General features: G+C 48.8%; 1 protein-coding gene across 1 annotated transcript in view; it reads right to left on the bottom strand.

Moving 5' to 3' along the window:
- PTPA (protein phosphatase 2 phosphatase activator) overlaps positions 1–16409 on the bottom strand; it is a 41205-nt gene extending 24796 nt beyond the window's left edge. Inside the window, exons 1-5 of the mRNA XM_077835867.1 lie at positions 16303–16409; positions 12480–12580; positions 9332–9418; positions 2795–2920; positions 1561–1678 (exon numbers count right to left, since the gene is read on the bottom strand). Coding sequence (XP_077691993.1) covers positions 1561–1678; positions 2795–2920; positions 9332–9418; positions 12480–12580; positions 16303–16327 — 457 coding nt within the window. The 5' untranslated portion in view covers positions 16328–16409. The remainder of the gene's footprint in view (positions 1–1560; positions 1679–2794; positions 2921–9331; positions 9419–12479; positions 12581–16302) is intronic.
- Between the last annotated feature and the right edge of the window lie 117 nt (positions 16410–16526).

Here is a 16526-nt window from a genome sequence, read left to right as displayed (position 1 = left end):
GCCAGGCACTGAGAGACTGGAGTGTTGGGAGCAACTCCCTTTCTTATGAGCTGAGCAAGAGGATGGGGGAGCCAGAGGATTCCAGAATAACCCAGTGAGCTCTGCAGGGAGTGTGTGTTTGGGAATGTGGGAGCGGACACAAACACTCAATAGCAATTAAAAGGTTTCCTCCTACTTTCAAAAGGCCCCATGTCAGAGGGACATTAGCCCTGCTCCACCCCAGGGAAAATCACCACCCTAAGGTGCCCAACTGTCAGCCATGGACCACCCGCTCTATGCAGCTTTGTCCTCTGGCTAACAATGCAGAGAGCAGAATAAACGCAGCACACAGAAGAGCCCATAAGATATTGGGGCTGGATGCAGAAAGGCACTTTTATTTCCCCTTGGATGGGAGAAACTACGGCAATAAAGAGTAAATAAAGGAGGTGGCTCCACTTTATAAAGCCGTGCAGTTGCTGGGATATGAACAAGTTGCACCTAAGGTCTAGCTGTGCTGAGCTGAAAGAATACAGAACCCAATGCTCAAGACAGAGGAGTCGTGGAAAGACTGGATTTCCCTTGCCAAGCTACAGCTGACAGGCTAAGTCAACAGGTCCGTTACCAAAGGCAACATCTCCCCCTGGCGATCAAGAGCTGCAGCACAGCTGGTGATGAGATTTGCATACCTGTATTTCTTAGTCTCTTTACCTCAACTCTCCTCCTCCTCTCCTTACCCAGCACATTACAGAAGTCACATATTTCGGGCTCCTGGCAAGCTACAATGACCCTCACTCTAGCTATTTGATTGAGTCATTAGCTGGACATTCCTCTCCGAGCCCTCTCCCTCCAATACACACAGGTGGGACTCCTCGGAGTTTCAGTCCGCGCTCTCACACTGATGTAAATCCAAAGTAACCTAACTAAAGCCAATGGAGTTACTCCAGCTTTTGATTCTGACATTTCTCCCTGGGCCCGATTCTGCTCTCACACTAGGTCTCAAAGATCCTATCCGGTACTTACGCCACACGTAGCAACCATTTCTGGCCACTTACAAGCTGAAGACACTTCTCGCAGAGTATGAAACCTAACTCATTTCCTGATCTGATTCCAACCCAAGATATTATATTTTAGCTCCTTAAAGTCCCCCTTGTGATTCAGCTTCACACAATACTCCACGTATTCTTCCTGTTCTATGCCATCATGCAGTGTTGCTGTGCGCAGTTATGCAGCTCCCATGGTACACCCCAGAGGTGACAGCATTTCAACAGTGGTTGCAATGGTCAATTAATGTTTCTACAGCATTTTGAGCTCCTTGGATGAAGATGCTATAGTGAAGCTAAGAATGCTTCTTTTGAAAAACTTAAGATGCCTGGGACTGAAGTGGAGGCAGCCAAGAATCTACATCAATCACAGCTCTGGTATAATCAGATTCTGATCCCCTGCTCTCTCCTGGCCAATTTTAGCCTTGGCATGATCCAGAGCAGTTCCCTGCAATGGCATATATTGACTGTAGGGGTGAATTCACTCTGGGGAATTTAAGCCCAGCAAGGCTAGATGAATTAAGTGTGCACGTGAAGATACCTGTCCCATAGTCGATGCGGGTGGAGTTCCCCACGGATTCCTTCAGGTACACGGCTACCTCTGGTGCAGCTTCAGCCAGATGCTCGGGGATCACTGTTTTAACCAAGTTTTCTGCTTCCTTAAACACAACAACAAAAGGTTCCCGAGTGTTAACCTAGATGTGCCACAAGCCAAAAGGTGGGTATAAGGCTTCAGTGTGGGGAGGGACACACAGTCACTATTGGTTGGAGTTGGTTTTGCATGGAGCAAGCCACCCCCTCCAACAAACCAGATTGATTAGGGGAAATAAGGAACTCCAACATTATTCAAAAGCACCTGTTACAGGCAAATATAAGGAGCAGCATTCATTATCTCCAGGCTGGTGAATTTGTAGGTCACCAGTTGGGGCGGCAGAGATTTAGTCAGAGAGAGAGTGGCTTATTCCCCTGCCCACTGTTAGGACTTCTTCCACTTAAAAAGCATCCATTCTGATAAGTCATTGGTACAGACGCCCCACTTGTTGACAGTCTCAGCAGAGAGCTCCAGGCTTAGATGACCTGGAGAGTGAATTCCCCTACAATCGCTGGAGGTGGTCTCTCCAGGGCAGGATTGCGGCATGCTGGGGAACAGTGTGCAGACAGCTTGGCCTGTATCATATTTGGAGAGAGAGGACTTCAGTCTCCAAAGCCATCAACCTAGAACCTTTCACCAGCACTCAGTGCCCTGGAAACGAAACTTTAACCAACTGCATCGCAGTGTATCTATGGGCTCAGAAAGAGCCCCTGGGTAAATGCACTGCAGTCTACTACAGTGCGCTCTGCCTCCGTGACGTCCACAGAGCCTTCTCTGGAGTGAGCACTCTCAGCTGACACAGGCCAAGCTTTGCCGTGGGCTGTCATGTGCCTGCTCCCATCTGCCGTATCCATAGGCTGGTGTACACAGCGGATAGTTAAAGAAGGAGAGCAGTCAGTGAAGCTCCTTGGGATTACCTCCAGGGGACAAAGACCCTGTCAAAGAGCATGTAAAGGTGAGCTGTGCTCCCATGGGGGTTCAAGACCAGCACCAGGCCTGAGATCAAAAGACCTGAAACATAGTCCCCATCTAATCCTGCAAGTTGGTGGGTGAATCTACTGACTGCCCAGATACAACATGAGGATGGCAGCCTTCCCATGATCATTGCAGGACATACTTCTTGCTGATGAAGCCATCCTTTTAGGTCCACCATCTAAGAGACTCTTTCCTAACCCCTACATACCTGGTCTAGTTTGGCGTACCAAGTCCTGAAGGCCTTATTCCCAAAGCGAGAGGGCTGGTTCACTGGCGGGGTCTCATCAATCCACCTGTCAAGGGTATCCAGGAGCTCCACCAGCTTTTCAATTGGCTACAGGGACAGAATGGGTGACAGCTCACAATCAGACAGGAGGTGAAAGTCTCACACACAAGCACAAGCCAGTCACCCTAAAACCATTGCCCCAGGCTCCAGCATTTCTGTTTTACCCACACCTGCCAGTGTTCTCCTGGCATTGAGCCACAGACCTCCAAATGGACCTTGCAAGGGATGGAAGGGGATAATGGGACACACATCATCTCTTTAAGGTCCACAGTGGCCAGCCCCAACTCTTCACATCAGGAAAGGACAGTCCAGTCCAAAAGACAACAGCCTACATCCCATACTGACCTGGGCTCTCTGAGAGCCCAGATACAGCCACTCATTAACAGCAGCTTGCGCAGGTAGACATCTCTTCCAGGGACTCAAAGACCCATGTACAATGCAATACTACGGCCACATAAGATACTCTATTGTTGCAAATTTTTTAAATGGTCACATAACTGTACTCCAGAGTCTAAGATCTCATCTTAAAAAAGGAATTCCCTAGCCTGAATACTTGCAAAGAGAACTTGACCGAAGCAGAGGAGGTAGGAATAGGCTGGGGGTAGGGCCACATCTTTCAGGGGTCTCTGACACGCAGTTGTGGGCTCTGCACCACACCCTTTAGATCTAATGTTCTCCACAGGACACAGTGTACTGTTTAGAAAGTATCCTGACTGCTACTGACTGATCTCGGTCAAGTCAATTTGACCCAGATCCTCAAAGGCGTTTAGGTTTCTAACTCCAAACTATTTCAATAGGAGTTAAACACCCAATAGCTTTGAGAATTGGGGTCTGTTTCCCTGCTACTTTTTGTCTATCTAGACAGTTATTTAGACCGTAAGCTCTCTAGGGCAGAGTCTCTCTCTTACTAGGTGTTTACACAGTGCCTAGCACTAAGGGGCCCCAACCTTGATCAGGACCTTGTCATCACAGTCTGATTTCCAGCGGTACCAATCCTCTCTGCAAGTCAGATGATCAGAGCACATGGCCCTTCACAAATGCATACATACGAGATATGGTCACCGCCCAGAAGAGCTAACAGTCTCACTCATGCAAAGGAGGATTCCCAGGAGGAGAGATTGAGGAGGACCTGAAAGCAGGGAGGGAAAGCGGTTGGCGCAGGGGAGACAGGGGGCATTCCAAAGAGGAGGGAGGTGTGACTGATGACGTGAAGCTGAGAATGGAAGATGATGATGAAGGAGCAGTGAGAGGACACTGAGGAGCAAGAAAGGCAGAAGCGTCCAGCCCCTTGAAGGTAGAGATGAGGAGCTTGATTGTGATGTGAGGAGAGAGAGGCAGCCTGGGCAGGGGTTAAAGGAGAGGCAGACAAGGCCAGAGCAAAGGGAGAGCAGGATTCTAAGTAGTGGAGAGCCTTGGGCGAGAGAGATAACTACGGGGGCAGAGACTGGCAGGCAATATAGAGCGTGGTTCAACACTGCCCGGCTACATGCAGCCTGCTGGAGAGCTTTAGGGTTTGAGCCCAGAACATGCAAACGCCCCCTGGGTCCAGAGCTGACGCCCTCTGAGGGCAGCACTACAACCCCGGTTCAGATGCAAAGCAGAAACGTGGTGGCAGGATCATTGTCCAAACCCCAATCAGTGGATTAAGCTGCAGAAGGCAGCACTAGGAGGCCCCGCTAACAACCAGGAGATATTTTCACCTGCCAATGCATTTGGGATTCTCCACTCCCGAGTCGGAGCAGCCAGAGCCGGCTGGGCCCTGGGCAACAGAGGCACCATGGTCTCAAGAGGGGATTCCTCCTTCAAGGAGAGAAAGAGGGCAGACGAGGCAGGGGCTGGTTTGACTTTGCTGGAGGCATCGACCGTGTGAAGCAGGCTGGTCTCCTGGGTTGTGGTTCAATTCTTCATGCTGCCTGTCAGAAGAGGACTAGGAAACAGCAGAGCCTAGCAAGTTTCTAGCCCTTGAAGCGCCACTGGAGGGGCGGGGGAGGAGAGACAGGCAGGCAGCGCTTTTCTGCCTTTGAACCAGCAGTGAGTCCCCCCTCCTCTCCCATCTCCCCTGCAGGGAGGTCTTTCGTGACATCTGCAGCTAGCTTAGCGGGTGCCTGTCCAGACACTGTCTCTGGAGGGGCTGCTGGAAACAGGTGAGGGTGCAGCATAGAGCCATACTGCAGGAATCTAGGATTTATCTGCTGCAAAAGGAGCCCCAAATCCAGAGCAGTGAAGGGGTCTAAAGAGGATGGCTGTGATTGGTGGGTAGACAAGAACAGATTAAAGCAGAGAAAGCACAGGGGGTACCCTAAGCACAGCATCTGCAGATGCACTGGGTAGGACAACAGGACACACGCAACCTGGGAGCCACTGTAAGATCACAGGCTGGAATCAGCGACAGGACGGCACCTGTGACTCAAGCGAAGTGGGATGAGACTATTAATTATCTGTATTGCGGTGTTGGAGCCCATGTCATTGATCAGAACCCTATGGCACTAGGCACTGTACAAATCCAGAACACAGAGACAGGCCCTCCCCCAATGGGGTTGGGATTGGGCTTGGTTTTCAGCTCAGCCAGACCTGGCTACCGCACTCCCCTCCAATTAACAACAGAGGCCCGGCAGTGGCTTTTGTTAAATAATTAAATAATGCCAGTGATTTATCCGCCAGCAGTAGCAGCTCATTACGAGCAGCTCCCGTATTTCAAACCCTCTCACCGAGCCGTGACTGCGGCACTCGGTGCCAGTTGGATAAATGGCTGGCAAGAAATTTTCTTCTTTTGTCCCCCTTGCAGTCTCTGCCTCCAGGCCTCAGGAAAGGGAGGCAGAGTCACGCATCCCTTCCTCACTTGCCTGCTTTAAAGGGATTAAAAAACAGCCCAGCTGAATGCAGGAGAGCAGGACCCAGCTGCTGGCTCAGCCATGCCAATAAATAATTAAAGAGACACAGCGCATTTTGGGCTTGGGGCCCTTTGAAAAGGGGCTTATTAAAAGGGGCAGGTTTCCATTGCCCAGCAGAATTAACATGGCAGAGGAAACTCATACTGCCAGGGGTGAACCCAGCCAGGGGAAACAGCAGGGCTCACAGGAACTCAGCAATCAGAACCACTGCAGCACGGTCTTGGGTGGCTAGGTTTTTAGAATCTATTTTTACTTTACCTTCCCAGGCATCTGAGCAAGGGCAAATCCTCCCCCTCCACCCCCCTTCTTTTTGTTGTGCTGATTTTGCATCCTGTCGCCCTCCCAGACCAAAATGTGCCCTGTGATCACAAAGGTGAACCCTGTAGCCTCCTATGGAACAGTGACCTGACAGCATCTCTTGCAAGCATCAGCCAGGCAACTGGAGGCGATCAGAGGGAATGTCCTCTCTAGAGCCCAAGCAGTCAGGCTCCTTGGTGTCAAGAGTGACTGCCTCTTTCCCACCCTTCCCTCCTAGAATCCAAGCAAGGCACCCCAGAGCTGGGTGGCAGCCATTCAAGTGCAGGAGATTCCCAAATGCAAGATGGAAGTGGGCAAACACCAGAAAAATACAAGTGATCTGGAATCACAGGGACTATTTAAAGGGTAGGAGACCTCTCTGCAGGCTGCATGTTCTCTTGCCCCAGTGCTGCTCACTTGGAAGCTCAAAATTAACCTTTCCCCACCACATTAGACCTGCATGCCAAAGCCACAGCTGTTACTATAGACTGGCCGGGAAGGCAGCTTTAGGAACATCTCCCAGCAAGCAGCCAGACACTCAGCCTCCACTGCAGGAGCCATACGCAGCCCACAGGCAGATGCGCAGCCCTCTTGTTTATTAAGTGCAGCCTGTGTTCAATGCAATACGAAAACCCAGGCTGGTGCCACAGAGGTTACAGTCTGAAGGTCTGGCCCTGCAAGGTGGATCAGCTCCTCCTGAGATGTGTGGAATGCACTCAGCCCCCAGTGACTTCATCTGATTTCAACAGGCGCTAAGCCTGCTCACACCCTAAGTGTGCTCACTTTGCAGGATCACACCCTAAGTCAGACACACAAAAGGGTTCAGCCACTCAATATCCTGGAGACTGTTAGGTCGTCTGATTTCTCCTCTCCCATCACTCCTTTCTTTGGTGGACCAACAAGTGAGCAGTTGCAAGGAGGACGTGCATGCACAGGAGGGATATGAGGGAGTGTTAGGTGCAGGAAGGAGTTCCACATGTTTGATCAGCAAGGAAGGTATAAAGATGCAGAAGGAACCTCAGCAGGGCGTAAGGAAGCAGGAATAAAATGGATGTAGCCTCATCAACAGGGCAACCCATGGGACCTTCCACCCCAGAGGAAAGCAGATTCATTTTGCCTTCAGTCATAGGTTTCTACCCTACTCAGCATGAAGACAGCAAGACAAGTTGTAGAAATTTTCTTAGTTGTTGACATCACATTTGGTATTTGTCACTTGCACTAAAACCATTTAAAGGGGATCTGCCAAGAGGGGGAAAAAACAGATTCATGCTTTTTCTGCTTCTTCAGGTTAAAGGCCTGAAAGGGTGGGCAGCTGGGGTTTAAAGTTATTATTCTGATTGTTTTATACATTAGAAATTCAGGTCTTGCTACCCTCTTTTCCCTGTAAGACTCTAGTGATGACTGGAGACCAACATGGTTATGACAGAGGCACACTGTGCGGTCAAATCTTGAACAACTGAAATGGGGAATGGTTTTTATTCAGACTGTTTAAAATGGGATTTTGGCAGCTCCTATTTAACCAAATGCCTGAACAAAAGTTGGAAGAAAAGTGCTTTTGGTAGAGATTCCACACCCCTGTTCTTTCAGCAAAGGGCGAGTGAGTTTCTGAGCCACATGTCCAGTTCCTCAAGGGAAATCTAGAACATGGATGGCCAGCCCTGGCATGCCTGAGATCTCTAACAAAAACCAACATGTTGAAAAAAAGTTCCTTCCAGGCCTCCTTATCCACCCAGAAAGCCACAGCCAGACAGGGCACAAGTCCATTCCTCCCTCTGCCACTTGAAGGTCTCCTTTAAGCAGCCCCATTAACCTGCACAGTTGTGACTGGTTATAATTGGAAAGAGCTAAGAGGGTCCCGAGAAATTCTCTTAGTCACTCTGCACTGGACTCAGTCCAGCGCTGCTTGGAAGATGAGTTCAGTGACTGACACAATAACCACAGGTCAGTGCTACACCACTGCTTACTTTGGAATAATGACGGAAACATGACAAGTTCCAGCAGGTAATGCACATGAAGAGGAAATCTGCAGTATAACCCTGAGAGTCCACTCTGAATCTCTCCTCTGGCCTCAATATCCTGGAAATCATTAGGATGGACTCCACTATGCTGAAAGAACTTTCAGCACACTTGCACATGAGGAGCTGCAGTGTTACAAATGCCACTAAGTGACAGACACACAACTCTCCCAGGGAAACCAGGTCACTAATGCCCTACCTTCTCCTAAGGGCCTGCTGAACACCTCTGAACTAGTGCTTAGGGCACCTCAGTGCCAAGCTCATCTCTTCCCTCCCCAGCCTCTGCTCTGCTCATGTCTCATAAATCAAATTAAAAGAACATGAAGTGCAACATTAGACAGTCTGGACCCAGCCAAAAATCTGCCCCAAGCTCACAGGAGCCAATGCTGCTCAAGAAAGGGCCCAGCAGGGCTCAGTCAGAGTTCAGGCATGGCAGGGCAAGGCTAGCTACATGGAAGGATCCAGGGTAAACCTCTCTGCACCACACCCCTTGTTCAAACAATAGAGATTAGAGACTGTGACAGGCTTCACACCAAGGGGCAGGAGCGACTGTAACTGCTGCCCAGACAACAGCGCAGGAAAGAGAGCTTATTACAGTCTGAAGAATCTAACTGTCCCCTCAGGGGTGAAGACACAAGAAACCCAAAGAACACTGGCACCGAGGGCAAAGGGGGAAGCAATATTTTACCCATCTGTAGCATCTTTCAGCTCAAAGTAAACATGAATGAGCCCTCACTGGGAGGTCACTACTAATAACTCCATTTGAGAGATGGGGACACAGAGGTAAAGAGAGGTTAAGAGATTTGCCCAAGGTCACACAGCAAGTCAGTGAGACAACAGGAAGAGAATCCAAGGCTCCCAATCCTCCATTATAGCCATTAAATAAGATGGCTTCTTGTTTTCTGGCTGAGAGCACGCAGCAATAGCGTAGTGGGTGTGGACAGAACAGAGCCCCTCTTCTTCACCCCAAGCCCTTATACACCCCAGCTTCCTCTCAGTTTGCTCAATTACAAGTTTTGTGAGTAAGCAAAAGGCACCTTGTTACCGGATGAAGCATTGCATGCTTGTACCTGTAGTCCCGACAGGCTGCTTTACCACTGTTAATGAGGAAAGCAGATACAGTTTGGCTCCACTTTATTCTCTGTGGGACACCAGGAAAGCAGCCATTGCAGCCCTGGGCCCTGCTGTGGAAGGCACACCAGCAAAAGCAGAGCAAATGCAAGATTGGAAAGAACAGGGCTGGGCCCTTTTCCCACCTCAGATACTTTGTATTCACAGGTCAGTTTCTTGCCCTTGACACCTTCGTTCAGGGTGAGGATGAAACCTATGTAGTCTGCATACGCCTGCAAACAAACACAAGTGGAAGGGGTATTAGCGGAGCACTAACAGTTACTTTAGAGGCAAGCAACGCCAGTGTGAGAAGCCTAGAGCAAACCAAAGGGACAATGCCCAACCCACTGCATCAGTTTTCTGGGATAGCCCAGGACACGGCTTGTTCTGCTGTTACTGCCTTGTCCTTGGGGACTCCTAGACCGATGGGAACTCCTGGAACAGCACTAAGTGCACCCTGAGCCCTCGGTGGTGACATCACACCGAGCAAACTCTGTATAAACAGCCCAAACCACAACCCTCCTCCTTGAATCCCCTTACCAGGTTCCTGTCTCTTACCACACCACCACGTTCAAGCTCCTCATGTCCAGGCTTTGCACAATCTCGGCCCTGTCTACATCACTGTTTGTTTCTTCCTACTCCATATCACTTCTCCCAAACCTCTCCCTTTATCTACTTCTCCTGCTCTCTGTGCCAGGCCTTCTTTCACGCTGCCTGCAACTAGGAGAAGTGGCCGAAAGTTGCCCCAAACACATACCTTTCTCCTCTCTTCTTTCAACCCCACTGCTTGTGAAGTGCCATGTACGGAATATAGTCAGGCTGCTCAGGAAACACAGTGGCGAAAGTGAAAGAGCCACAAAGCCCTGGGACTAGGGAATGGCTTTTTTCTTTTTGGGGAAGACACTTTCAAAGGTCTCGACGAGCTCATTGTCACCTGCTACCACCATGACTTCCTGCCACAGAAGTCCTGGGCAGAAATAAGACTTAAAGCCCAAGCAAGGGGACAAAGGAAGCTTCAGCCGCAGGCCTTCGTGAAGACCTTGTTATCATTTAAGACCCCTTGGTGGCATCATAGCTTGGTCCCCATGCAAGAGCTATTCCCACCCTGCTGTCCCCACCCCTCAGCAGCAAGTTTGGACCACAGACACAAGAACACAGATTGTGACAGTTCCTGGGGTTCAAGCCTAAACATTTACCTCAGGAACCATGTGCTTTACCTCTGCAGCCCTTTCTTCTGCACCAAGCTAAGTAGACCCCATTAAAAACAGCCACCCCAGTGCCACTACAGGCCCTCTAAGCGGGACTGATGTTCTTGGTTTTTTTAACCATTTAAAATGATCTCTTCTCCTGGCTCTTCCACACAAGTTTAAAAAAAAAAAAACACACACCAGACTGGCAAAAAGGGTGTCGGCCACAATGTGCTGGAGCAGACACCACATTGCTTGTGGACATCAAGTTCAAGAAATGCTCAGAACTGTCAAACTCATTACATCACTCAGGCCAGTTAGACGAGAGGCTAAAGTCTCAACAAAACAGTATTGCTGACAAAGAGAATGGCCTCAATCTAGTCCAAAGGGAGCTGGGCTGACCAACAGGCCAACTGTGGCAAGTTCACGCACACAGCGAGACGGATATAACACCGGGAAAAGCCAACTGCACAGAGAGCCTGAAATTGTCTCAATGTATTGCAGTGTACCAACTGCAATTGTGCTAGTAGTAAAACTTTTGCTAAGAGCCCTTCTACACCAGCAGAACCACCATATCTTCATCATCTCCCTTTTCCAACACCAACATTAGGAAGGGCCAACTTCTCTCAGTTTCTTGGCTTATTACCTAGACTGCCAGCCACCTCAAGTTCAAGAACTACCATATCAGGGTTCATATTATACCATGGCAGGGTGGATCATAAACATAACTGTGGATGGAAAGCTATGTTATAACAATATTAAGAAATTATGTTTGGTGATCACACTTAAAATTTTGTTTCTGAACTTGGTTAAAACATGGAGGGTCATACAGAAAAGGAGACAACATGCTCTATCATGGCTGGCCCAAAAACAAGTTTTGCATGGATACTTCTGTACTGTGGACAGGGTTATAATCACATGCCCTATCAACACTAAAGGGAAAACTATATTTAAAACCATCTCAAACTTCAGTTCAATCACTGCGGGGGTAAACCAGGTTCTAGCATGGTTTGAAGGGCCAGGGTAGACATATCAAGACAGTTATAATCATTCTTATAAAGTCACTTTCTAGCCTAGACTCTATGCAGGAATGGGTAACACTTACAGGAGGACAGTTCTAATAATTTTAGCCCACTCACCATGGCACTTTGGGCTCTGCCTACACTAGCCCTGAGTAAAGGTACCCATTACAACACGGTAAGGATTAAATCCTGAGTACTTGGTGACTTCTTTCTCCATAACTGGACTAAAGCCCTACACTGGCCAAAGCTATATCCTGCAACTTCTAACCATGTTGTAACCAGGTCCCCTGACTCTGTTTTAGCTGCAGCATAAATGAGACCTTACACTTCTTATTTACCAGAACCCGATGGAATATTTTTCACGGCACAACTGCTACCATCTGTAGACAGGGTTTAATACCATGGTCCCAATGAGATCAGAGTCACTCCAGCCACAGTCACGTTTCTCAGACTACACCCTATTGCACCGGTAACGTGCCTAGAACTCTGCTAGCAACATGTTTAAACATGATCATGAGGCGTACAGATCTCCTTGCAGCATAGACCATGCCTGTGTGTTAATCAAAGCTCACAGAAGGATCTCTCTCCTCCTCTTCCAGGCTCTCATCCCTTCAACACTTCTGTAGAGGAAAAACAGTTCACCAGCACTGGTAGCAAAAGTGAGAGCATAGACCCGGCTCAAGCATTTTACCACTGTGTTGTCTAATCCTACAGGTTGGCAAAAACACCTGAGCTCTGTCTACCCTACCGCTGCCACTGGTGATGAACTACAGGATACGCTGGTGTCAACGTAGACAAGACCTACCTGCCATCAAAAAATTACTCCCCAAGCAAGAGCTGTCAGTATCCAAAAGCCCCCTATTGTTGTCATTAAAGGGTTACTGGGATAGACTAACTTTATGACAATTCACGTGGCATTAGCCATGCTGCTCTTTTGCTTTTAAAAAGAATTATTCCACATAGCTCAACCCAACCCCGTTCAGTCCATTAGCTAGGCCGAAACCAGGGTTGGCCTTTTCCATGCAAATGATGCCTCGGGGGCACACCAGGAACCTCAAAGACTGGCCCTGGACCCAGTTCCATACCTGAGAGCGTTTCCACTTGGCCATGTCAGGTACCATGTGTATTTCCTTTTTGGGGATCATGAAGCTCTGGCAGAGGGGAGGCATTGCCTCCTCAGGAGAGCCTGGAAGACAAAGAAGAGAGAGATGTCAAACATAGCCAGATAGTAAAGACTCCCCCTTTAACCCCAGCCACTTCTTAGATGGCAACATTCATTTTTCTGGACCAAAAGGTACTGAACTCTATGATCTGTTCTCACTCTCGTGCTCTGATCCCATCAGGTCTCACACGCTAAGCAGCATCAAGCCTGCTCAGTACCTTGATGGCTGAGCCCTAAGAAATCCCAGGACACTGCAGAAATTATTATTAATCATTTGTATTACCATAGCATCTAGGAGCTCTAGTCGTGGTCCAGGATCCCACTGTGCTAGGCACTGTACACTCACAGAACAAGAAGACCTGTCCAGCCCCAAAGAACTTACAATATCAGTATAAAACAAGAGACAACAGATGGAGGGGGGAGTATAAGTGAACAATGAAACTATATTGGTCAGCATGATAGGCAATGGTCTCAGCACACCACCAGCCTAATCATCATCCAGTGTTTTGTAGGCATCATGGCAATCATAGCATTAGGCTAGGTCTTCACTGCAAAAAGTGTGGTTTTACATTGGGAGCCATCTCCCTGTAAAAATACATCCTCTTTTTGCAGTGAATACAAAGCATCAGTGATTCAGTAGGTGGCACTCTTCTCTCAGTACTCAACTAGTGTCCCTAGGTTGGCTTTAGGGTGATGCTGGGAAGTACGAACTGAGGTTCTTTATAAAGCACTTTGAGATCCTGGGATGACAGGCACAATAGAAATGCAAATAATTAATGCATAACGTCAGCAGCATTCCTGTTCCCCGACCCAGGTACACAGTTAGCCAGGAACCCTCTTTCCCCTGAGCTTTCACAGAAAGGAAATAAACCCTGACATATGGGTCAGTCCTTTCCTAATTCCTCTGCAGTCCAAGGTGAACAACTGGTTCTAGTCTCAGCCTGCAGTCCCACGCGAGCACACTGCAGAGCTGGAAACATTGCTAATGGCAATGTGATGCAAATATGCATTTAACCTTGTGGCAAACTTAAAATCAAGATGCAATACAGCAAACAGTGAATCAGAAAACCAAGAGGGTATTTAGCATGAAATTAACAGCTAGATCATAGTCCCTTGATTAATGCTTTCAACCATAGAACATTTCAAACCTTTGGTCCAGCACCGAGCACCCAGACAACACTTAAATAATCATTCTTAGCACTAACGGCAAATTCTAAACATGATTTTCCAACAAAAGCTGAACTGCCTAAAAGAAGAATGTTTATAATCACTTGCACAGTTAATACTGTCCAGAAGTGTTCACCAGCTCTTCCCTTTTCTCCAGCAAGGTAGCACTGTCTAGAATCACAGCAGATGACTAGGAGTCAAAACTCCTGCATTCCATTGCGAGCTCTGCCACAGCCTCACTGTGCTACTTCAGGAAAGTCATTTAACCTCTCTGTCCCTTAATTTTCCCTTCTACAATATATACCATTACCTCTTTGCAAGGGTGATGGGAGGGCTAGTTAACAGATGTTTGTAAAGTACTTTGAGAGCCCCGGATATGAAGGTGCAATGCATGTGCAATTTTATCTGTATTCAGAAAAGCTGCAGGTTACCAAACTCACAACTCAGTAATGTCACATTATGGTAAATGGTTTTTAAATAATGCTTTAAAATCAAAGACAATAAACAGCACGTTCAACAAACTTTCAGTGCACTGATAAAGGAAGATGTGAAAACTTAGACCAGCAAAAAGATTGATCACCTGAAACAGGACAGAGGAGGATTCACAGACAGGATGGCCTGGGGATAAGACACTAGATTGGGACTCAGGAGGCCTGAGCTATGGTCCCAGTTCTGTCACTGTTGAGCAACTCACTTCATCTCTCTGCTTCTTCCCCCCACCCACCCCTTGTCTATTTAGAAAGCAAGTTCTCCGGAGCAAAGACTGTCTCTTACCAGGTACCTAGCACAAAAGGGACTACTGTAATATGTATATACACAATAACTTGTTTCTAGGCAAGAGCAAGGACCTGTGCTTTGGGGTGGAGAAGAGGGTATTTTGTGATGAGAACTGACCTTGACAATGGAGACTTTCCCAGTCCTTTCCCCACCAGGAAAATGCGGCTTATCCACCTGGATCTAATCCAGCTGAGAGAAGGCTTCTCAGGTAACAGAATACCTTGGCCCCTCAGTCAGAAACCAGCGAGCTGCTGGATCTCAGCTCTGCATTTGTTTCTTGTATTTGATTCTTTTAAGAATTAATTAACAGCTTTATTCACAAGTGACACAAATAGCATTGTTAATTCCCTTCCAATTGTCATATATGAGGGACACACAAATCCCACTTGAATTTCAAAACAAAAACTGCTACTACATTTGAATCGCCTCTGTACATTTGCTCCAAATTCTCTTTGGATCCTTTTCACTTCTATAGCACATAGTCTCTAAGGATCTCAAAGTATTGTCCACATATACTTAATTCCTGGGAGAAGGGTAGGTATTACCCCCATTTTACAGATAGGAAACTGAGGTTCCTAGATGCTAAGTAATTTGCCCAGAGCTGGAATAGAAACTAGATATCCTGACTCCCAATCCTCTGCTCTAACCACCAGCCTAGATTCTGAAATGGCCTGCAGCAGGAGATGTTTAATATAGGTGGGAGAGAGACACTTGGCTGAGGAGCAAAAGAGTTGCTTTGGGCCAGTGGTCTATCCCCAGGTTAGCAACAGCCAGTGACAGTCAGGTAGAAGGCCCAAGGTGCCAACAACTTCAGTAATTCACCATTCCCCCACTCCCCTGGCTCAAAAGTGAAGTTGTGGGGGCTGCAGAGGGGGAGAGTAACCCCCCCCCCATAGTTAGCATCAGTCTCTCTGGGGCTTCCAGTATAGGCCATCAGAATAATAATTTCAAAGAGGGGCATCACAACCTGCTCCCCCACACTATGAGGCTCCAAGTACAGGAACAGTCCCCCAAAGAGTACAGCAAGATCCCATCCCTACTAAGGGGCAGGGAACCTACATTACAGAATCCCCCCACTCACCCTTCCCATCCCAGGGTACATGAATTCATGAGAAGCCCCACCCTCCCCCACCCCATTTTGGTGCACAGAGACCACCTGTCCCCATAGCAGGCATCACTCAGACTCCCCCGCCCCCCCCACACACACACAGTATGGGGAACAGGACCCCTGCTCACATAGAAAGCATCACCCAGCCTTCCCCCGCCAACACACACTATGGAGCACAGAGACCCCCTACCCTCATAGAGAGCATCGCCCAGCCTTCCCCCGCCCCCAACACACACTATGGGGCACAGAGACCCCCTGCCCTCATAGAGCGCACCACCCAGTCTCCCCCCCCCAACACACACTATGGGGCACAGAGAACCCCCTGCCCCATAGAGAGCATCACCCAGCCTTCCCCCCTCAACACACACTATGGGGCACAGAGACCCCCTGCCCTCATAGAGCGCATCACCCAGCCTTCACTCATCACCAGGACGGAGCACGGGACCCTGCCCTCATAGAGCGCATCACCCAGCCTCCCCCCCAAACACACACTATGGGGCACAGAGACCCCCTGCCCTCATAGGCGCATCACCCAGCCTTCACTCCCCACCAGGACGGAGCACGGGACCCTGCCCCCATAGAGGGCATCACGCAGCCTACCCCCCTCTGGGCACCACACAAGACTTCTGCCCCCCTAGAAGATCAGTGCTGCCCTACTCCACCACCAACCACCCCTCGCAGGGCTTCTCCCTACCTGTCTGCCGCTCGCTCTCTGCCATCTTCTTGGAACCAGGGCCCCGCCGTTATCACCTTTCACCTTTCACCCCTTAGCACAACCGAACCGTCGGGCGGCCATATTTGTGCCGGGCACATCATCCACCATAGAGCTTCACGGGCGGCCATATTTGCACAAGGCATTCAAAAGTAGCTCGGGCGGCCATGTTTGTGCGGGGCGCTCCGGAGCCCATACGTCTGCTC

The sequence above is a fragment of the Eretmochelys imbricata genome, chromosome 16 (assembly GCF_965152235.1).
Source record: "Eretmochelys imbricata isolate rEreImb1 chromosome 16, rEreImb1.hap1, whole genome shotgun sequence".
In the NCBI taxonomy this organism is placed as follows: domain Eukaryota; kingdom Metazoa; phylum Chordata; order Testudines; family Cheloniidae; genus Eretmochelys; species Eretmochelys imbricata.
Note: the sequence above shows the minus strand (reverse complement) of the source record. Positions and strands in the feature narration are given on the sequence as shown.